Source organism: Primulina eburnea, chromosome 8 (assembly GCF_022965805.1).
Source record: "Primulina eburnea isolate SZY01 chromosome 8, ASM2296580v1, whole genome shotgun sequence".
NCBI lineage: Eukaryota > Viridiplantae > Streptophyta > Magnoliopsida > Lamiales > Gesneriaceae > Primulina > Primulina eburnea.
Window position 1 is genome coordinate 475,126 of NC_133108.1, and position 23,959 is coordinate 499,084.

General features: G+C 38.7%; 3 protein-coding genes across 4 annotated transcripts; all 3 read right to left on the reverse strand.

Annotated features, from left to right (window-relative positions):
• Positions 1-3: 3 nt before the first annotated feature.
• LOC140838137 (polyribonucleotide nucleotidyltransferase 2, mitochondrial) lies at positions 4-8,967 on the reverse strand. Of its 2 annotated transcripts, none has more exons than XM_073204222.1 (17): positions 8,572-8,967; positions 7,833-7,988; positions 7,577-7,747; positions 6,659-6,784; positions 6,431-6,592; positions 6,225-6,344; positions 5,770-5,907; positions 5,476-5,638; positions 4,282-4,407; positions 3,944-4,074; positions 2,933-3,152; positions 2,708-2,791; positions 1,995-2,074; positions 1,297-1,440; positions 866-1,187; positions 607-734; positions 4-254 (listed from the first exon to the last, which is right to left on the reverse strand). In XM_073204222.1, the coding sequence occupies exons 1-17, from the start codon at positions 8,896-8,898 to the stop codon at positions 153-155; spliced, it is 2,700 nt and encodes an 899-aa protein (XP_073060323.1). In that variant the 5' UTR covers positions 8,899-8,967; the 3' UTR covers positions 4-152. The 2 variants fall into 2 exon arrangements, with proteins under 2 accessions (XP_073060323.1, XP_073060324.1); XM_073204223.1 differs by having other exon boundaries at positions 8,688-8,810.
• Positions 8,968-18,338: 9,371 nt separating this feature from the next.
• LOC140838138 (oleosin H1-like) lies at positions 18,339-18,973 on the reverse strand. Its single transcript, XM_073204224.1, has one exon. The coding sequence runs from the start codon at positions 18,954-18,956 to the stop codon at positions 18,456-18,458; it is 501 nt and encodes a 166-aa protein (XP_073060325.1). The 5' UTR covers positions 18,957-18,973; the 3' UTR covers positions 18,339-18,455.
• A 519-nt stretch (positions 18,974-19,492) lies between these two features.
• Positions 19,493-21,163, reverse strand: LOC140838139 (uncharacterized). The gene is made up of 7 exons (XM_073204225.1): positions 21,017-21,163; positions 20,905-20,952; positions 20,790-20,836; positions 20,165-20,231; positions 20,029-20,072; positions 19,855-19,912; positions 19,493-19,775 (listed from the first exon to the last, which is right to left on the reverse strand). Exons 1-7 carry the CDS (start codon positions 21,068-21,070, stop codon positions 19,719-19,721), a joined length of 375 nt encoding a protein of 124 aa, XP_073060326.1. The 5' UTR covers positions 21,071-21,163; the 3' UTR covers positions 19,493-19,718.
• Positions 21,164-23,959: the final 2,796 nt, after the last annotated feature.

Below are 23,959 nucleotides of genomic sequence, written 5' to 3' on the forward strand. Positions count from 1 at the left end.
TACAAATATGGTCACCGGGAAAGTTCAGCATGCTTTGATATCCAACAATCCCCTTTCAGTCAGAAAAGGTTCTTCGCACAAGTAGATTCCTACCAAGGTTGTGTGGCATAGGTTTTGAATTTATTTCCAATACCATGCTAAACGCAAGAGTTCTACTCTTGCACCAAAGACATTACAGGGATCCCCTTGCTGGAGAAACTAGAGCACTGTACTCTTATTTCTTCGCCAACCTCGAACTCTTTCCTGACGCTACTCTGCAGTACAGAAATGAATAGCAAGAATGAGAGGTGTTAAGCTTTTTATCATCTTGGCGTCGATCGTCACCGCAGTAGAGTGTAGCATTTTAAAAGAAGTTCGCCTTATTTATTTAGCCAGGTATAATTTCATAAGGGCTTGAACATCAGACGCTTGGATAAGTCACAGATTGGTAAAGATATAGCATTAAACTGGGAAAATAAAGGAAAATAACTTCAAGGTAGGTAAAGTCCACGAAAAAATAAAAACATTCTATGTTTGCAGACATCTGCGGCCAAAATTTTAGTTTTATTTATAATAATCTCATAACAAAATGATCAATCAGGTTCAAAGAGAGAAGTCTTTGTTTACCTCAAACCTATACATGCCATGGACACCACCACCCAAGTCAAGGACTAGGCCATGTGCTCGAATTTGATGAACCTTGGCTGTCACTTCCATGCCAAGCTTCAGTCTCTTCGCATTTATAGGAGCCTCAACTGTAGGTTACATTGGGTTAGAACATACCAATTATGTTTAACAGATGGGCAAAACCATTATAAGGTAAGAATAATTGTAAATTTCAGACTTTGGGCTAAATTTTTTGGGGTGCTATGAAACCAACAACTACCTTTGCTATTCTCTTCGAGAGCAGCAGAATTTTCCTGGTCACAATCAGCAACACTGCGAATCACAATTGACGATAAGCTATCCCCATCTCTCAAAGGCTGATCATCTCGATTTGTTGGCTCTTGCACATTACTGACTGGCTCCCTGATTTTTGGTGTTTGTTGCACAGACGCCACAGATACTCTGACAGCGTCATTTGTTTTTGATCCTGGTCTAGGTAAAGTGGCTTTGAGGGATAATTTGATATTACCACGTACGTCCACACCAATGCACATCAAATTAAGTGTTTGACCGACCGACACTATATCGGAGACCTGGCACACCTGACAATAAATCAACATAATTTGTGATTATCATAAGAATGGGGAAGGCTACAAATAGAAAGCTCCAAACATAGCGAACATGATCAGGAATGTAGCAAAATGAACTAACAGGTTCATGTGATAACTCAGAAACGTGTAGAAGACCTTGTTGGCCTCCATTGAACTCCACAAAGGCGCCATACTCTTTGATTGATGTTACAACACCTTTATACACTCCCCCCATTTCGATCTCATGACCCACTATAAAATGGATCTGAAAACAAAAATATAAAAGGCAAACTATTGCATGAGGTCTTCGAAGCAATGATCACTTACCGGCAATAGCCTGAGGAAGCACAGATACTAAAATGATTGCTCAATATGCACAAGATATGGCCTGTGATAAGTTCAAAATTTGACCATATATATGATATGATCTGTTCTCTCTAAAATATAATTTAAAGCAAAAGGTTCACTTGTTTCAATGGCAGTCGCTGTCTCAATGGTCATACGTCAATTATTGATGCCAATATGCAGGTAAAATCTAAGGAACACAACCGTAACATAAGATTGACGACGATGCAATATTTTCCTGTTATAAAGAGGGCAAAGATTTTTTAGACAAATTTTGCACAATTGGATGGTTTGGTTTATACAATCTCGTATTACCAATTTTTTGATTATATAATCAGAATTTTAGATATAACAGAATTAAGTATAGGGCATAATGAACCCAACTTGCAAAACAAGAACAGGTTGTCTTATAACACCAGCCAAGAGAGTGCACTACATGCAAACCAAATACATCCAAACAATGTATACTGTTACCTTTTCCATCAATTTATCCAATACTGATTGATTTTTAGCAACTATTGTAAGAAAACCGTCATTCACAGAAATCCTTCCACCTGTTGCATGGAAAGTAATGATGAGCCACCAGAAGGTAAACAAACTCATAATAGAGTCTCACCTGAGAACGATTTCTTTAAGCGATGGTGGTGATATTGATAAGTGCAAGGATAAAAACTCAGAAAATATGAGAATCTTCAATGGGATACAAACAAGATCATAAATCCTAAAACCTGAACATGTTTCCAAAGAATGTGAAACACCTCGCATGGTTGTATAAAAATTTTAAAAAAATGATAGCCAAGGAAAATTAATAAAATGTGGTACAAATTGAAGATTTAAAAATTGTGCAAGTATTATAGGAATTTCACTCTACAGTTTGTCAAACCATATCAAAGAACAGAGTGTTCATGCGATTACTTGTTCCAAGTAGCAAGAGATATTTGCACACAATAGAATTGTGTAAACAAATAGCATCAACATATTCGGATGCTATTACTAAACTAAATCATTGAAATTCCAGGTCAGTATCAATAACAAAATAAAGTAAGTTTTATGACCCCTTAAAGAAAGAAGAAAAATAACATATTGCGCCAAGGAATATTGAGAAGATGATCAAAATTAAGAAGAATTAAAAAAGCACAGACTATAGCACTCCTAAATCTTGTACCATAGCTACATCACTAAATCACCTGTTTCTTCTTCAATTTTTCTCTTCAACGAGCCAAGAGGACCAATTAGGCGGCGAATCACATCGTTGCTATACTTCAATGTCACTGCATCAATGTATCAATGTAAAACAAAAAAGACACGTAAATTACTAAAAATATTAACACCATATCATAAGACACCATACAGCCTGTGTCAAAAAACCAGAAGGAAACCAAAGAAGCTAAAGCTCCAATCGGACATCTTACATATCTGTGGAGAGAATCTGCAATCCTGAGTACGTGGTACATTTATCTCTCCATCCATGTGATCAAGGATTTGAAGCCGCCCTTTATAAGCAGGTTCTAAACACTCGCATATTATGTCTAAAGGGATTCCAGCAGGCTTGATATCCAACTGAATTGCTGTAATTCCATTTCGGGTTCCAGCAATTTTGAAGTCCATGTCCCCAAGATGATCTTCCAAACCCTGGAAATAGTATGTGACAAAAGAAGTGACACATGGATAATCTAATAACTTAAAACTGAGAGGAATGTAAAACATTACTCTGAACCTAGTTGAGAATCATAAAGAATCATGTTGACTGCCCAACAGCTAACGGATGACATATGTGAGATGCAACACACGCACCCCATAATTCTTTTTCACATTATAGTCCCCAAAATATGCATAGATAAATGGGAAGTATGGCAATTCACCCTCAAAAATAATAAAAACTAGTGCTCATGTGCACGCGTTGTGTGTTTGTACAGTCATGTATTTAGTGAAAATCTTCTTTGGAGCTTAAACATTTTTCTAATTAATTTTATTTATATTAAAATAGAGGTATTATCATAATTGTACAAATTGACGAGAGACTATACTGTAATTTGATGAAGGAACAACTGCAATTTGATGGGAGGCCATACCAAATGAACCACAATGTCTATCTAAGGCCTTGATAGTAATAGATAAATGAACAATGAATAATGAAAAGAAACTAACAAGTCACAACCAAGAACACACAAGTGATGGGATCGATCCTCACTTTCCACTGAAGATAAAACACAATACAGCCAAGGGAGAGAAATAAAACACAATCAAATCTTATTTTGGTTATGCTAGAATTTATGGAAAAAAATTCAAGCCAACTTCTTCCACACTAACTATTCTAGAGCACAACCAATATACATTCCAAATTTTAAAAGTTTTTACAATCAAAGCAGAAACAACAAAGGGAAATCTTCTATGGTTTTATAGAAGAAGATATGTTGATATACCAGGATATCTGTTAAAATTCTGTATTCAGTGATTGCACCAGTTGAGGGATCAATGTCACTGACGAGGCCCACTGACAAACCAGCTACATGTTCTTTCAACAGAATGCCAGCATCCATCAAAGCCATGCTGCCTAGAATGATAGATGCATGTTATATCCTGGCAAATAAATCTTTCGAGAAAGTAAACACACACTAGATAAAGATAGAGATATGGATGCAATAAGGGATATCTCCATACAAATAGAGATAAATTAATCATCATGGAGCGAAGTTCCTGATCAGTAAAATGAATAAATAGTGGAGCTCCTACAGTAATAGCCCGGGTGTGAGATGACTACCTGCACAAACAGAAGCCATTGATGTTGATCCATCAGATGCCATAACTTCAGCATTAATGCGAACTGTGTATGGACAATTATCTTCAGGAGGTAATACAGCAAGTAGGGCTTTTTCGGCAAGAGTACCTGCACAATGAAGATTCAGCATAAATAATCGCAAATGGTGTCCTGACCAGTAGGTTACCATCGTTGAAGACTAGCTTTAAGGAACTTAAGAAAACTACACGGCACACTGATATCATTGTAACACTAATTTAGAGAGAACTATCACGGTCAAACAGAATGAAGAACGAGGAGTCCTGGACAATCATGTAGCCAATGAAACACCAAAAAAATTCCACATGAGAGATGCAACTTTTCTCATCACTTTCAGAGAGACAATGGTGGAGACAAATAAGTAAATTGTTTTGCTTTCACTTCTGACAATCAGACAAGTTAAAATAGTTTGCATAGAGAAACATGAGCAAATAGATGCCCAGAAACCATGAATTAGGACAACTATGGATATGTTTCTGGCAGAACTAAAAACCTTGTTGCCAAAAGTATTCTCCATTACAAGTACAACATAATAAACAATAAACTTCCAGACTGCAAATGTCAGAGAATCAAAATAAGGATTACAGAGAAGTCCAACCATTCACCAAGATAGTAAAAACAACTGTCCTAAAGATTTAAATTCATCCCCTTCAATGTGCAACTGTTAAACTGTAAATGTCAAGATATTTCGATATCATAAAGTAGCTTAACACAAACATCTTTTACATGCAACTTTGCAGCGTATTCAACTTAAAGTGAAAACGGAGCATTGCGATCATGCCATCGAAAATTCAGTTTCACTATTCAGGGACAATGTCACCAATTACTGCTTCAAATTCAAACTCATCCAAAATCTAGGCCAAGTGTGGACTAAAATTGTAGGCAATTATTACTCAGCTATTAGAAGACCACGCAGAGTCGCAGACCACATTCTACCATTATAAAACTGCCAAATAAAGGAACCTATATGAACAGAGGACATATCAATAAACAAGTTGTGTTCTTGTTTTCCACCATGAGTTACAAGATAATAACAAAAAATCATCTTGGAATCAGCAGTTGACCAAGACAAAAGAAATCACTTCATGCCAACCAAGCTATAATGCATTGCAAACATGAATGTGTGCCCATCACTCTCATAGAATTCAAGTAACTTACCATGCCCAACTTCTCGTCTGTTCAGACCAACCCGTTTACCCACCTCATTAATGCAGAATGGTGGAAAACTATAATGAAGCATGAATCGCTTGGATGGAGGACCAACGATAGATTCTAGACGTTGGGCTTCTCCAGGTGCTCCAAGGGTTACAGTACAAAGTACCTGTATCCAGCATATTAGATGCCACGGCAACCATACGCATCCCAGAAGAAAAGTGCCCATACATAAGATGTCATGCACCTCTATCATGAGCAAACTCTTTTGGGAACACCATAGACAATGAAGTTACTAACCTGAGTATCTCCACGTGAAAAGATTGCTGAGCCATGTAACACAGGTAAATAACCAGCTTCACAATACAGAGGCCTGATTTCATCAAGGCATCTTCCATCAACTCTCAGACCTTCACCGATTATCCTTTTGCGAACAACCTGACATGATCAGAAGTTTAAGATGCCTATACCTGAATAAGATGGGTTTATGAAGAGTGAACCTAGTGGAAAGAAAAAGCACAGTTGAAACCCAAAATTTTTGACCAAAACCAAAGAATTTAAATTTGTCCTCATATAACTTCACCTATAGCTGTTTTTCAATATGCTCAGCAGAAATTGCTTCTGAATTCAATGAAAATGTTCATTATACGAATGATCATCAATATATAAATATTCATTTTGAAGGACTTAATATGTAAAATTTAAACATCGAAAACATGTATTGATAGGTAAGACCAAGATCATGATGAAAATACCTGTTTCCGTACAGCATCTACAGTTTTTGATAAAAATTTTAGACCTTCCTCATCACATTCTTCCTCTAGTGTTTTTTTCACATCCTGCGTAATATTATCCAAGGCTTCTCCCCGCTCAAACTACACACAACAAATTAAGATAATAAGGTTCTTAAGAATAAGATAGCAAACAGAGTAAATAGTAATAAGAATACAAAAGGATGCACCTTGCCATATGTAGGGTCTGTAAACACAGCTTCAATGGGAGCTTCAGCCAAACTCCTAATTTTCTCATAGGTTTCCTTGGACACCAAAGACAATTTATATTCTCTTTTCTGTTTGCCAGCTTTGGCTGCAAGCCGTATTTGAGGGTCAAGATATTTAACTGCCTGAAAAATAAAAGATAAGCACCATAAAATATCATGGTGTTAAACATGACCAGTGTGACCACTCACTTCAGGATGCGCCAGCCTTAGAGCTGCTTTTAAGTCTTTTTCTGATATCTCACGTGCTTGCACATCTATCATCAAAGTCTTGTCTTTTGTGCATGCATACACCAAGTTAAGATCACTCAAACTAAGCTGCAAAATATCCATGAGATATAGCACATCAGATCAAAAGCACAGGATTTCTTCAATACAATATCTCATTAGGCAGAGACGAACCTTCAAACTCGCGTTCAACCTGCAAGTTTGAGATCATCTCGAACTGGAATCCATTGAGACATAAATGGGAGAATTTCACCTTTATCTAGTTATTAGATGGTACAAGGCATGTGCATTCGTGTTCTGAAGGGTTCAATCGATGCACTCCAATTCTTATACTCCATGTGAAATTTTCTTCGTGCATCTACATCTAATACTCCTTAGTGCACTTTATTTTCATATGACTGCCAACTAGAGATGGCTCAGACCTACACTGTAATGCAACCTCATACCATAGTGCACAATGCTCCTTTAATAACTATGCCACAAAAAATTTACCAATTAACCAACTTTTTCTACCCTACCTGTCCTCTACGGCATCACATTACTTAATCTAATGTAATTGTGTATATAGTAACTATCACATCCAGACCTCTTAGTCTCAACAGAAAACAGATCCGCCGTTTTCTCTAAAATCATGTCTATCTAAAGATCACAGATTAATTTGGAACACCAACTGACATTATTAAGTCGAAGTACAAAGAACTAAGAAAAATCTGACAATCATTTACGGGGTTCCTCAAGCAATAGTGCAAACAAAAAACACCAGAGCGGCTGAAATTTTAACAATGATGTCTACAACAAATAGTAATGGAGATTAACCTAATTGATAATTATGTGAAGAGCATAAAGAAATGCATCTTACAATGGAAAAGGGATTGAAAATACCTCATCCATGCTGGGGTTAACAATGAATTGATCACCAATCCTCCCTATACGGATGACCCCGATGGGGCCACCCCATGGAATATCTGATAACATAAGTGCAGCAGATGTTGCGTTTGCAGCCATCACATCTGGGTCTTGTCTCCCATCAGATGAAAGGACAGTAGCCATGACCTAGCAAAGAAGTCCATTTTCCAAATCAATAGAAGAGTAGAATTAACAGGAAACTGTTCATAAATGTTTAAATGCATTATAGTACCTGAACCTCATGGTAAAATCCAGCAGGAAAAAGTGGTCTGATAGGTCTATCTATGATTCGACCACATAAAAGTTCTCGCTCTTTTGGAGCACCCTCCCTCCGCATAAATGTGTTGGGAATCACACCCTGAGCAAATTGTTTCTCCTGATAGTCGACCTAGCAAATAAATATTCCATCATAACGTGCATCGATGATGCACCTACTTGCCACTGCCAGCAATTATAGGCAGTCCAATTATAATTTAAAACTACCGCAATCAAAGATGCATCTGATACGTTAATTCATCATAATTAAGAATGTAGAGTTTCAATGTTAAGAAGAAACAATCAGTTCCATAATTTCAGTATGGATACTAAAGATAGGGCTCCCAGAAGCTGATAAAACGGGCAGTTAGATTTCTAACTTTCCTGTGTGTTTTATTTTGGAAACTGGGCATCCCCATGTATTCCCAAGTATAAAAAAAACTGACACGGATATTAAAAACAAAAAACCCCGTGATAAACCCACAGAAAATGATACTCTGAATCTTTTCCTACATAGATTTACTCAAACTTCAAGACGCAAACATTCAAATTTGGCATACTGAACTTCAAAAAGCATGTTCGAAACAAATATTGGTTGCCTTGATGGATTAAAGAAAGAAGAGGAAGTGATCCCGGTTGAACAAGTGACGCCAGCAGAAAGAGAAACCACGAGTAAACTTGAAATAGTACTAAAACAAAAAGATATAAACACATACAGTGAGAGGTAGGAAATCGCGAGTGCCATCACACTTAGCTGCGGAAATTGTGGACAACACTTTCGTCTCTTCCATAGCCAAGATAACGGCGCCATTCGCAAAACGCGCTAACTTACCTGTTTCCAGCGTAATTTTCCGTGATCCAACGTCAAACTCTTCGGTGTGTGTTTCAAGGATTTTCTTTCCTGCTACTGGAGTTTCAGAATCGGCGATGGCTGACGTGGCTAATGCGTTGGAACAAGGGCCGCCGCAAATTGTCCGGAATTTGATTCGCGGCCATGGTTTTGTTGAGAGTAGAGGATTGGCTTTACTCGCCATTCGTGCCATGGCGCGACGGGAGAGATGGAGACGTTGGGGTTTAGGGTTTAACGAGAGAGTGGGGCGGGATCAGGTGCATCGCGCTGGAATTGTTTGGTGATAAAATAATTGTTTTTTAATCATTTTAAATTAAATATTTTCATAAAAATTTAGGCAGCCAAGATCAATTTTGGTATAACTTTTAGTTTTCCATAAAGAAAAAAATTCTTATATAATGATAAAACGTAAAATTTCCTGTTTAAATTTTTTAATCGAAATAAAATAATTGTTTTTTAATCATTTTAAATTAAATATTTTCATAAAAATTTAGGCAGCCAAGATCAATTTTGGTCTAACTTTTAGTTTTCCATAAAGAAAAAAATTCTTATATAATGATAAAACGTAAAATTTCCTGTTTAAATTTTTTAATCGAAAAATCCATGATTGTGATAAATGAATATATAATTGAATTTCTAAACATGCTTATTTTAAAAAATTGTATTTGACAATTCATATTTAAATTAAAATTTTTAAGATATTTCTTTTTATATTTATTTAGTCGTATCGAAAAAATAGCGATTAGATGTAAAATAAAAATAATAAAATCAAATTTCAATTTTAATATCGTAATTGATCGTCGTATTATTCTCCCTAAATCGGTTAATCCTTTCATCATTGTTGTGATATTAACCTGCAGTAACTAGTAAGGGCCTTCATTGTTTGGTTCTCTCAATTATGAGTTTTTAGGATGTTAATGGAAAAAAATCGGGCAGCTCTTCGTTCCTCTTGGAAATGCGAAGTGCACGACTAATTTTGCCAACAATTGAGGGTCATTTTAGGCAATACACAAAAAGATCTTCCATTTTATAATAAGTGAATGATAGGAATATAAGATATGAAGATGAGTAACAGAGTTCGATAAATACAAATTATCAATTAATATATTTGATATATATATATATATATATATATATATATATATATATATATATATTATTGAGAATTTGTAGCCAACTTAATCAGTGTGACATTACAACATAGGATTCACAATTGTTAATGAGTGAGTTTCATGTGAAACCATCTCACGAATCTTAATCTTTGAGACCGTCTCACTTGTCAAACATACCAATATTCACAATAAAAAGTAATACTCTTAGCATAAAAAGTAATAATTTTTCATGGATGACCCAAAAAAATATTTGTCTCACAAAATACGACCAGTGAGATCGTTTCACACAAGTTTTTGTCATTGTTAATTGAATCGAATTGACAATAGGGTGGTCTGTATGCCCAATTAAAATAATTATAGCACAATTACATTAATCAAATCGAATGTGTGTATCATAATTGATGAGGACCAAATGAATCGAGTAAGAGTTTGGTGGACGATTTCACCGGGTCGGGTTGATGAGCTGGAGATGGTTGCCCGGGCACTAGACCTGTACTTTCAAGATAGAGAATGTTAATGGGCACCGGAATATTCTCCGACGTGACCACTCCGACGCTCAAGTCAGTCAATAGTTATATGGAGAGTTTTGTAATAAATGTTGTAGGCAATATGTAAGTGAATGAATCGATGTTTAAACATACTTGGTATTTATAGAAAGAAAGTCAATGATAACTTTGTTTTTAGTGTCCACTTACTAATTATGACAAGATGGTTGCCCACACCCAGCTTGCACTGACACTGCTGGGTCTGACAACCCATGCATGTTTTGATTGAGTTCGGTTACTTTTTACATGCCGAAAGTCTTGATAATAATGATTACCGAGCTAAGGTTTCCCATACATATGCACTTGAGTTATGTGTTTTATCGAGGTAACCCCGCCCGGGAGACATCATCTAGATTCTGTCTGAGAGCCCGGGCTCCCTTTGACCGGGGAAATGATGCCTCGGGCATCTATCTACCCAACACCTTACATGGTCCTACTGAAAACTTTCCATGATCTGGGCTATTCATCTATTGTCTCGGGTCATCCATGACCCGAGTTCTCCTGGGTAATCACCAATCTCTCCTTAAATAGTCGGGCTAGAGTCTTTCTCGCTATCCTGATCACTCTCTTGTCCTCGTTCTGTCCCTTGTTCCTGGTTATGGAAAGTTTAGTCGTTTTATCTTCTCGGCTTGTCGGGCTGGTGTCATGATGACGGAAGCCCTAGAATTTAAATATCTCTGAGACGCTTCGAAATCCGATCCCGTCAACAACTCTGTAAGTTTTTTTGTTTCTTTCTCCTAAATATGTCACACTCTACTTCTGGAGCAAATGCGTGCGGCTCGCCTGAGTACGAGTCTGCAGCGGCACGCTCTGATTCACCATCCTCTTCTGTTAAAAAACCTACTTCCACTCGTTTATCCAAAAAACCAAAAGCACAAAGAACCATACCCATCTCCTCTGGCCCTTGCCGAGCGTCTAAGAAAGAGAAAGGCAAAGCCCAGGCTCCTAGCTCTCCTCATCCCGGTGCCCCGACTGCTCCCTGGTTTTTCTACTATGGGGAGCATTCTTCGTTCGGGGCGGAGGAAGATCTTAGAGCATAAGGACCTATTCCTTTCTCCTTCCAAATCTGTCTCCCTGGTCCCTCCGATCGGGCTGACCGGCCCCCGGAGGGCTTCTTTACTTTCTTTAAAGACCACGTGCGTAGTGGCCTTGGATTTTCCTTTCCTTATTTCTATGTTGACGTGGCCCGTTTTGTAGGGGTTCCCATAAACCAACTTCATCCGAATTCTTTCCGGATTATGACCTCGGCCTATATCTTTTTCAAAATGGACAATCTTCTCATTAACCCCCTTGTTCTTTATTAATTCTTCGTCTATCGTTTTGGCGATAATACTTTCTCCTTGTTTGCTCAGCTGAAGAGCCGATTCCTTGATGACATCCCTTCCTCTTTGAAGGGGTGGACATGTAAGTTCTTCTACATTACCCTTCCTTCTTCTCCTCGATGTCTGACCGGCTTCTTGCCTGGTCTTCCTACCCAGCCCGAGATTCCTCGTGGCTATAAATTTGAGGAGCCTTATATTAGAAGCCAAGAACTGGTGGAGGGGCAAAAGTTTTCTTCTTCTTCCTTATTCACTGAAGAGAATTTAATAGCTTACAGGTTCAGTGCCCGAGCTGAGGACCCTATATATAGGGTGATTGACGAAGTGGCTAGCTTGGGCGCTTAACTTGGTAATTTCTTCCTTTGTTTTTTCTTGCTCTTTAATTTATATTGGCTCTTAATAGCTTCGCATTTATGTCCCTCCTGTTTTCGATAGATAACTGAGAAAAACAAGAAGCCTTTGCCAGTAGACGGGCTTTGGAAAATAAAATCGAAGAGGAGAAAAAAACAGCTCGAACAGTGAATAAAGAGAAAAAAATCTCTTCATAAGGCTGCCGCTGAAGGGGGCCGGGCTTTGGACGAAAACCAACCCCTGGTTGAAACTCATCCTGAGACCGTATCCAGGGGGAACATCCCATCCACCAAACAGAGGGTCAAACCTCCTAACTCCCCCAGGGATTTAGATGACCACATTCCTCTCATCAGCATGAAAAGAAAAGCCGCCAACGCCCCCAAGACGGTCATGGTAAGTGATACCGAGGACGGGGGTGAGGGTCCTTCCAAGGCAGTTTATACATGCTCTCCTCCCCGGGACAGACTCACTCCAGCCCTCCCGAAGCTTGAGGCAATCTTTTCCTTGATGGAGTTTTGTTTGCTGGGCTCCAATTGCTAAAAAGACTGATTTCCCCTGCGGATGAAGCCTATCTCCGAGGACTGGGTCCTAATCACAAGCTTTTTGAGGGCTCTACCCAGGACATGTCGGTAAGTGTCTTCTTCCATGCTTATGTATCCTTACTACTATTATTTTTATAAGTATACTTCTAATCCTTGCTTTTACAGGGTCTTCAAATGTTGATTTCGGTTTATGAGGAAGTTGCTTCCATTGACAAAAAAAGAAGCGACTTGGGCTCGCACCTTAACACATTACATCAGCAAGTCCAAGGGGAGTTAGAACAAGCCTCACAAGTGCAAAGAATTGCACTTAGTTTATATGAGGATCCATTTGAATTATGTTAGTTTCGGACAGAATTACGTGTGTTATTTGTTATGTTTGTGTCGTGCAGGAGATAAACCACTATTGGATGATTGATGATGATTAGGGACAATTTTGGTGTTGAATGGTTGATGGACGAGACCCACAATGCTATTGTGTGCGGGAGACAAGCGCAGCAGCGCCACAGATGTAGCACCGTAGCGCTATCATGCCGAGCAACAAGCGTCGCGACACTGCTGGTTAGCGCCGCGACGCCTACACTGCCAAGAGATAAGCGCCTAGGTGCTGATACTCAGCGCCACAACGCTCAACTGTCGAACCACGAGCGCCTAGGCACTAAGGAGCAAGTGCCGCGACACCACACCCTTGACACACTGGCACGTAGGCACTGCCCAAGCAGAGCCGCGTCGCTAATGACGACAAGAAACATCAAATGGGCTTGAGTTCACGTGTTGAAATATGCATAAAAGGTAAGAACATCGTTTGCATATATCAATTAAACTTAGATTCTTATTGGGAATGTTTGGATCGAAGTTTGAATGATACAATTTATTCGTCACTTGGGAAATAAGGAATAAAATAATTAAGTGTTCTTGGCCATTAAATAACTGGAATTCATGAATATAAATGCAATCGAGAATAATTATCTTGGAAACTTAGTAAAAACACACCTCTAGATATTTTTTCTCATTGATATTTTCTTGATTCAGTGATTAGATTAATATTTATTTGCAATTAATTCACTTGAAGTAAACCAATTTTTTTTATTGATTTTTCTAAATAAAGTCGTGAATATTTTAATTACAAGCACTGATGTATTTTTTACACACACTCCTCATGGGAACGATACTTTACTCACATATATTAAAACTTGGCCATTAAATAACTGGAATTCATGAATATAAATGCAATCGGGAATAATTATCGTGGAAACTTAGTAAAAACACACATCTAGATATTTTTTCTAATTGATATTTTCTTGATTCAGTGATTAGATTAATATTTATTTGCAATTAATTCACTTGAAGTAAACCAATTTTTTTTATTGAATTTTCTAAATAAAGTCGTGAATATTTTAATTACAAGCACTGATGTATTTTATACATACACACTCCTCATGGGAACGATACTTTACTCACATATATTAAAACTTGACAACCAATGCGCTTGCGAGCGAAAAATTCGCAGCAGAGCACGACTTCTGCATGAGGATGTTGTCAACGATCTGAGAACGGAATCAGAGATGGCCCAGGCAGAATTGACTTGACCAACAGGTAGACCATAAATTTCGAACAAACAAGGTTGACCAGTTGAGTTAAATCAGTTTGGTTGCATAAAATGACAGTTACACGAATATGACCGTTTATATGTTAGAAATCGTGCAATACATTTTCAAACAGTCATATTCTTGTCTCTAACGTCTATATCATTGTTGGAATTCATTACAATAATGTAAAGATCAAAGAAGAAGATTTTGAAATAAGTTGAACATATGAGCCAGGTAGAACACAAATCTAACCAAAAATAAAGCACAACCAAAGAAATAGAATTACGAGGAACATTAAAATACACTAGCTTTGAATAATGCTCACACTAAAAAAAGTTTTTAGAGTACTCTTTCATGTCGAAGCACATACAAAAACATATTTTGAAGATAATAGCTCACACAAAATATAGATGAATTAATAAAATAGTTGAGTTGAATTAATATAATAATTGAATGAGAATATTAGTACACACTAAAGAATATGCAATCATATTTGTAAATTTTGTTATGTGACTTGTCAGTCGTGCTTGAGTTGTTAGGAGTCTCGACTATAAAAATGGCTTTATTTGAAGTGGGTTTATACAAAAATTGCATAAATCAAAGCTTTCTTGCGAATTTGTTCCTACAACGATGATGCGATCCGGGCGAATTGGGCGAGCTAGGTCAGGTGTTCCACTGGATCAAATCAATAATGTTGTTCAGGAAATGAGCAGAGTAGATGAATCTGTGAGCTATAGCTTCCACTGTGACCTGCAGACAAGGAGATGATCTCGTGAATGGGCGCCGGAGGGGTTTTCGGCGTGGCCACTACGATGCTTAAGTCAGCAGGTTGAAGATGAACACAAGCGAATATATGTGTGTGCTTGAGAGTTCAAAGATTTCTCCCCTTTAAATGATATGCATACCTGCTATTTATAGGAAGGAAAATCAAGGATTACCTCGATTTGCGCGTACACCTACCACTCATAGCCTTTGATGTTGACTTCCTGTCAAGCCACCTATTTTTCCCATCGTGACACATCAATAGGATTCTGTCAGGCACGTTAGTCGAGACAATATCTTATGTAGTATCCCGATACCTAATTTGAGTTAATTATTGGATAAATTCTATGTCGGTGAGATCGGAAAGACCGAAGTGGGTTCGGATCGTCCGATCAGGGTTCGGATCGTCCGATCAGGGTTCGGATCGTCCGAAGACAGGTGTCTGGACACGTGGAAGACATGCAGAGTTCGGATCGTCCGATCAGGGTTCGGATCGTCCGAAGACAGGTGTCTGGACACGTGGAAGACATGCAGAGTTCGGATCGTCTGATAAGAGTTCGGAAGGTCCGAAGTGTACAGGGTTCGGATCATCCGAAGTGGTTCGGATCGTCCGAAGTGGATCGGATCGTCCGATCGTTGTCTATAAATAGAGGCGCGAGGCTTCACTATTCCCTTGCCAATTCCGAGTGTTCCAGAGCGTTTTAGTCGTTTCTGATAGGTTTCTAGTGTTTTCCCGAGGTTTAGGCACTAGCGAGGAGCTACTGGTTTTGTAGCGGAGCTGTGCTCTAGTTGGGAGCTAGCGGCATCAGTGGGCTGACTACGGACGCGGACTTGATTCTAGGGCTGATTGCTAGGATCTACTGATTTGAGGTACGAAAGTACTATCCGAGATAGCAGGATTGAGTATGCTTTACTATGTGTTGCATGTTTATATGATGCATTATTATCTGTCATATGATGCATGGTTTATTATGCGGCATTTGCATAATCATGTTGAGCCTGATTATCTTTGAGATAGCCTGTTGAGAGGGTGCTCAGCCCTCGTTTGTTGTGGATGGTTGGACCCCGTTGGCCGACGGTGGTCAGGTCACCGGTATATCCACAGGTTTATTTTGGTATGGGAGCCACCTCCTGGTGCGACGGCGCAGAGTGCTACATACCTTGACGTCATTTGCCTGAGCAGTATTTCGTTATACCCAGATCCTGGTATCCAGTACATTTTGCATACATGCATGTCATAGTCTTGTATACTCATGCTTTCGGTGCTGAGCGTTTTATGCTCACGTCCTCGGTTTATCTCTGTTTTGGACACCCTATTCGATGGGGCAGGTCTCAGGTTGGACGGTCCAGGAGGGAGTGGACAGGGAGCTGGCAGAGGTTGATTTGTAGTTGTTGGTATTTATTCTTGGATTTAGTTCGATCTGGTTGTTTAAGTATTTTTGTACTTACAGTTTCGATTGGGTTGTATTACTTTTTCCGCTGTTTACCTGATTCAGTTTTAAATATAAATTTTGCATGCTTTAGTTCTGATTAGTAGGTGATTCTGGAACGGGTCACTACATCTTATCTTGTGAACCACTCGAGTGCGGCACTGTTATCGAGGTGCCCGGGTAGAATGCCTCCCGGGAGATTTATCCAAGAGCCCCGGCCTATGACTGCCCGGAGAGTAGAGCATGGACTTGCACATGCCCGGCTCCAGAAGAAACTATCTGCAAACTCACTCGAATTTGGGAATTTATTTAATATTTCGGGTCATCCAGGACCCGGGCTCTTACGGGGATATCATCAAACGAGAAGAACGGGGTATAAGACTTAGAATATGTCCGAACTTCTATAAATCTCGTGTTTTATTTTGCATCTATATTTATGTTTCTTGAATTTATTCTCACTCTTTTGAACGACTTTGGTGAAGCATTATATATTTTATTGATAAAATATTTCATTGTTGCATATTAAATGTTATATAAAATATTTCGATCAAACTTTTTATATATACTTGACCAGAGACGGATCTACGCTAGGGCTATACTGGGCTGTAGCCCAGCCCATTTTTTTTTGGGTGAGTCTTATGTGAGACCGTCTCACGGATCATAATCCGTGAGACGGGTCAACCCTACCCATAGTCACAATAAAAAGTAATACTCTTAGCATAAAAAGTTATACTTTTTCATGGGTGATTCAAATAAGAGATCCGTCTCACAAATACGACTCGTGAGACCGTCTCACACAAGTTTTTGCCTTCTTTTTTATTTAGCGACGGTTTTAGCGACGGTTTTTTGAAAACCGTCGCTACTTTTGCGACGGTTTTAGTAAACCCGTCGCCGATGTGGATAGGCGACAGTTTTATCAAACACCGTCGCAAATATTAGCGACGGTTATTTCTAAAACCGTCGCTAAAGTATTAAAAAATAAAAAAAAAGTGGATCGGCGGTTTTAATTAGCGATGGTTTATTCAATAGAACATCATTACCACTTTGATGTTTTTAATGCAGCAATAAATTTCATTTTGATGGAGTTAAATACTCGGTTCAATGAGTCATCGGTAAAACTTCTTTCTCTTAGTATAGTTTTAGATCCTAAAAATTCATTTGACTCATTTAACAGTGATGATATTTGCAAGCTTGCGAAGAAGTTTTATCCTGGAGATTTCACAGATCAAGAAATTGTTGTTTTGAAGTATGCATTGATACATTTATAAACTCGATGTGATGCAGAATTTAAAGGTTTCTACACTTGTTGAGTTGTGTCAGCAATTGACCGAGAGTGAACGGTCAAGTGTTTATGTTATGTTGACTAGATTGATTCATCTTGTTTTGACATTATCTATGTCTACTGCCACTATTGAACGGGTTTTTTCAGCAATGAAGCATGTGAAGACGGCACTTCGCAATAAAATAGAGGATTACTGTCTTGCCGATTGTTTGACACTCTATGTTGAACGAGATTTAGCTAAACATATTGATGTAAATTCTATTATTGATGAATTTTATGTTTTAAAATCCCGTAAGACACAACTTCGTTGAACGATATAATGTACTTTTTTTTAATAATATATAATTTATCATATTGAGTTCCAACCCACCTTAACTTTTATTCCTGGATCCGTCCCTGATTTTGTGGATAGATATTTGGGCATGGGTTTGCACGCGATCCATTTTGTGGACACTGTTAAAATATGACCCTAATTTTCATCTTTGTTACTTATTATTTCACGAATTGTTTCGAAGCAAATATAGCATTCGCTCGGGCCCAAATGCCTTGGATACCAATTATCTATCGTGAGAGAATGGACAGCACGATCATCCCAGCGTTCGAATTCTATGTGAACAGCCTTGGTTTCTGGTTTTCATTTTAAAATCATTATTTTTCCAAAATCTATATTTAGTTAAAAGTTGAGCTGACACAGAAAATCATTGTATTACGAATATGTTCCACTGGATCACATTCTACACAAAACAACATGAAAACTCACACACGCAAACGTAGCTAACACACAAAACCAACTCGTGCATTATTCCTGTCGAAATTCATCTTCAAGTTCTGCCTGCAGTTTCTCGACCTCCTTCCTGAGCCTTACTTTTGATCGTTTCGCCCACTTGCTTAGTCTTCTCTCCCACCTGAATTGTTGCCTCCTGCATCCTCTGCTTCGCATATTCCAGCGGCTCCTTACCAGTGGACTGTCTGAATGAACTCAAAACCCACGAAAGTGACGAAAGACCCGTTAACCCGAAAGCTCCAGACGTCAAAAACGCAGTGGTCGCACCGCCGATGAGGATTACAGCAGGGACCAAAATCGGGCTAAATATCACCAACAGTGGGGTGGCAACAGCTAACCCGATGAGGGTTCCGACTAGTGTGATTCCGGCAAGGCAGAGAAGGGTCCCGGTGACGGGGAGAAGGGTGACAACGGCAATAATTTGGCTGGTGGTGGGGCCTTTCTGGGTGTGGAGGGGTTTTCCGCCCACCTCGTGGCGGTATTGCTGTTGAGGATGGACTTGAAGTTGGTGAGGCTGTGGGCGGTCGCGGTCAGCCATGGGGTTGGTGAAGATGAGAGCTTGAGATAGGTGCTATAAAAAGAGGAAGGTTGAGTGCTACGTGTTGGCTTGCATGTATGACGTTGTGTGCATGAAATACAAGTTGCATCCGGCCGTATTGGTCATGAGAGATAACATCCAAAATCATTCTGAATTACACTTGTTTAAATTAGGGATAACGGGCTACGTGCTGATTTATTTATGCATGTCCCATCTCGATCGAGATCAGCCCAACTTAATTAATATTGTATGATAATCACCGGCCGAATCAGCCACCGCCAGTGTTGGGATTATTAATCCACTGATAAGGGTCAGATAGAAGTCGAATTGCTATTACATAGTTAAGCCGTGTGACAATCAGGCCCAACTTGCACGAAATAAAGAAGATCCAATTGTCAAGCCCCAGAAAATGTTGGCGAATGTAAAGATTGAGCATAGAATTTGTCACAACAGCATGACAGGTGTCACGTCATTATCATTAGTTAGACTAGGTTAATAGATATAAAATATGTGTATGTTGGATTTGTATCGATCAATGAATGAAATACGACCTTATGATTTTCACTTAATTATAATCTTCAACGTACATGGATAATTTAGAAATTCCCAGTCTTTCAACTTCATTCCCAAGTCTAAACAAAACGACTAAAATGGCAATGAACACAACCCGACGTATTTCCCTAAATTGGCTTGTCCATGTTAAGCGGCCTAGTTCTTAATTTAGCCATTATATCCGACCACCGAGAGTGTATCTTCACCACATCAAGTGGCCTCGGGAAGTTTTTCTATGACAGCAGAAACAATGGCCTTCATAGTTTCCTGCATTAAAATCAACAAATAGGAACATCGATGGCCTTACTTCTGTATCATGAATAAAAATTATAGATAAACAGTGTACCATTGAGTGGTCAATAAGCCCAAGAGACAATACTAATGCTTTAGACGATCCAGCGTCACTGCAGCAAGAGAGAGAGAGTCGATAAACAAGGTTTAAATAATATAATGTTTGACAAGAAGTTGGCAAGGAAGAGCAGATAAGAATGCAACAAAATGATGGAATTTGCTAGAATACCTTATGTGCTGTATTATTCGTCGAGCACATGCAACTAGCATTGGCTGCACATGATCAGTATTTTTTCTTTTTAAATCCCTTAAAACCATAAAGTAATACTTAAGCAAGCAGGCAGATATAGTAGTCAAGCAATTACCTCGTTTCGTTTCCCAAATACTACATTAACATTGAAAGTTGGGTCAACTGCCAGGCCTTCCTCTTTCCTGACAATCAATACCAAGATCAATTTTTTTTTATTGGGCAGATCCATAACGGTTAACATGACATGAGTAATAAACTTAAAACCATGAAGAATACTGCAAAATGCGAGTTGACACCAAAAGTAGATCATAAGACCAAAATTATACTACTCAAAGAAGGCAAAAACTCCATGTTCATTAGTAAGAACAAATCAAAGTACACTTTGTTTGTTTCCTTGTAACTAGTAATTTGAAGTTATGTAGTGGAATGCTGGCTTAATGGAAAAACTCTGGGCTCTATGTCTATTGTCTATACATCAATTCAAAGTTACGCAAGGAGTCTATGGGAGTGGATGTGGTATGATGTTCGCCTATGTACAACTTGATTATACCCAAGTGTCTGATCAGCTACTCAAGTGTGATTCCAGAATTTATATCGTCCTTTAAAATTCAAACATTGCAAACTCGATATAAACCACAGAAAGAAAATAATCCAAGATACACCCGCTTTAGATTACAACTTAATAATTCTTGTCACTACAATATAAAATTAATAGCTGAGAATAACAAAACACACCACACCTGGCATGCAATATTGTCCCCATGCTTCCAATCTGCGTAGCCAAAACCTGATATAGTTTCTAAAGATTAAAAATGTGGGCAAATTACAAACCCAGAGGGCAGTAAACACACTCACAAGGATGTGATCTCCATAGCCGCTTACGATGATTTCCGTCTCGTTCCCCTGGAATACATACAATAATCAAACTAAAAAGTTGAATTTTCGATGAACAGGACAAAACACTCGCCTGTACATCCAGAGAGATGGAGGTATGGTGCACGGGGAATTGCAAATTTTCCATCTCGGAAATCCTTTGCCCTACGACCCAAATTTCCAGAGTTTTATGGGCCTCTGAGTGGGCTTGAAAATGGCGGGCCCATCACACTTCATTTAATATTTAATCCAATCATTAATTAATGGTTGCTTTGGACAAATAATTGAGCTCACTCGTTAGCCATATATATACCACTATTTTATTTTATTTTATTTTTTTTTGGGATGATAGAACTCGTAATCATAAATTATTTGGGTACGAAAGTTAGAATAATGACTATATGTCAAACAATCATGTCAAAGGTTGCATGGCTTAATAACCAATGTGATTTTAGATATTTCCCCTAATGTCTAAGATTGCATGTAATTTATTTTCCTCTATGACATAATTTATTTTTCATGCAAAAACTAAAATCAACTTGGTACTTTGTCTATTTGTATCTCCTCCATGACATAATTTATTTTCAATACAAAACTAAAATCAACTTGGTACTTTGTTTCTTTGTATAATAAAATTTTGGGTCTTCACATTAACGACTTGTGGATGGGCTTTCACAATGAGTTTGATAATCATTCTTTACTTATCTTGGGTGGATAATTTATTTTCAATTTTAGTCAAGATTGTTCTGAGTTGGTATTTATTAGAATTTTAAAACAACTACATTTGTGATTCAATTGATACATTGGACCGAAAAAATATAACCTAAAAAACCGAATCGAAATTTACAAAAAAAAACGGTTTGGATATCATATTAGACATTTGTAAAATCAAAACCCGAAAATCATATTTATAAAACGCTCTGAATATTGTATTATAAACCGATCTGAACTGTCCAATGAAAACCCCTGGTTGCTACTACACAACACACACTATCATCGCAATTTCTCCTCTACCCAATGTCTACATCGACAATCAAGAACACCCAAGATGAACATACGCCCAAATTCTTTAAGATTTGGTTCCCTCAGCCATGATTCTTACCTTATCACTAGCTATTTCAAGCGTCTCCACGAGGCGTTTCATCTCATCTTTCAAGCTAGACTTCTCCTCTAGCGAGAATTTAAGAAGATAGTTTTCGAGAATTGTGGTCATTATCTCAAACTTTTGCTTGATGAGACTGACTTCTGTCATCAACTCAAACTATTCCCTAAGATCCATGAGACCTCAACCAAGTTGAAGAACATTGTAGTATGTAATTAACGTTTTTACCGAAGGAACTCTGGCTTAAAGATGATTTGAATGCTGCTTTTGCATCAGAATCTTTTACGTAAACAATCTGAAACGAGTGAGAATCTTTGGATATGTTTGTTTCCTTTTTATTCAGGAAACCATACTTGCTAAATATCTTTCTTTGAAGGTAACGAATACTCGGGGTTGAATGTCAAAATAAGCCTCGTCGCATTGATTTCCTCCACATTCAACTATTTGGTTTTTCCACCAAAAGTCTCACCAGCTTTCTTGGACATGGACTTACCTGAAGTTTGTTCGGTCTTCATTGTCAAGGCTTCACTGGGTTTTAGGCCAGATGACTTGGTTTCTGTCTGGGTGAGGTCGTCTCCAACATTTCTCCATTGGGCGGGAGGTGATTCTTTCATTTTCCCTTTCTTGCAATTTTGATATATATTGTAGTTTGATCCTTCTATATAAGTTGAGCTTCTGAGTGAAGAAACAAAGCCCCTGACAATATCAAGGGAACCTTCATCACTAACTTGATGAGGAAAAAGAGTGATAAGATCCGGGTGAAATGGATGAGCAGGGTCGGGTGCTCCACCGGATCAAATCAAGAATTTATAGTGTTGTTTAGGAAAATGAACAAGGTAGATGGCTTCGATCGTGACCTGCAAACAATGCAAGAAACTCGTGAATGGGCGCCGGAGGAGTGTCCGGCGTGGACACTCCGATGCTTAAGTCAGCAGGTTATAAGATGATGAACTCGAGCAATATTTGAGGAAAAATACGTAGAGTGTTTAAAGTTCAAAGGTTTTTTTTTTTGGATCCTTAAATGACATTAATACCTGCTATTTATAGGAGAGGAATGGGTAGTTACCTCGATTCCCGTGTCATCTACTAAGTCGGTTTACCATACTAGCTTTTGATGACTTCTCGGACACTCCAAACCCAAGTTGTTCTGGAGGATTGGACTACTTGCAATGCTCACACTCGAGTGCGGTTCATTTATCGAGGTAGCACCATTCTCGAGGTTGCCCAAGTGGTTGTGCAGCTGGGAGCTATGCCCGGGAAGGTGAGAAGCACCCGGCCAACTTTATGAGGACTCGGGCTACTGGTAAAGGACTGCGGATAAAGCCACCACACCAGGGAATGGGAGATTTACCCGGGCATCCATAAAACGATCCTGTATCCCGGGTTGTATATACGGGTATCCGGTGAACGAACCCATATCCTTATAGGGGTATCACCACCCATCCCTAAAATAGTCGGGCTAGAACTTGACTCGCTGTCCCGATCCAGTCCCATATCATAGTCCCAAAGCCCGTAAAATGAACTGTACACGCCGAGATTCAATTTCTCTCCTGCCTTAAGCCTCCGTTCTGAGTACTCTTGGGAATTTCAAAAGATATTATTACGAGGCATGCACCGGAGCATTGAATTCGCCGAAGATCGCTCATTTTCGAGGTAATAATGAGCATGTCCCCTCGATGTACGTACACGTCTTTTCACCTGTACGCACGATTTCATAGGCTTTTTGCGACCGTCCGATCGAATTCAGATCGAGGGTGGAGATTAGCGCTTTCCTCTATAAGTAGTAACCTTACTTATTCTTTCGTCATATCTCAAAGATTTTCATCGAATAAGCGAAATGGCAGGCTCGAGTAGTTCGAAAGTCCTGGATATGGCGGAGGAGCTTATGACATCTGCAATAGAGAAAAGGAAAACGGCTATGGAGGACGAAGTCTT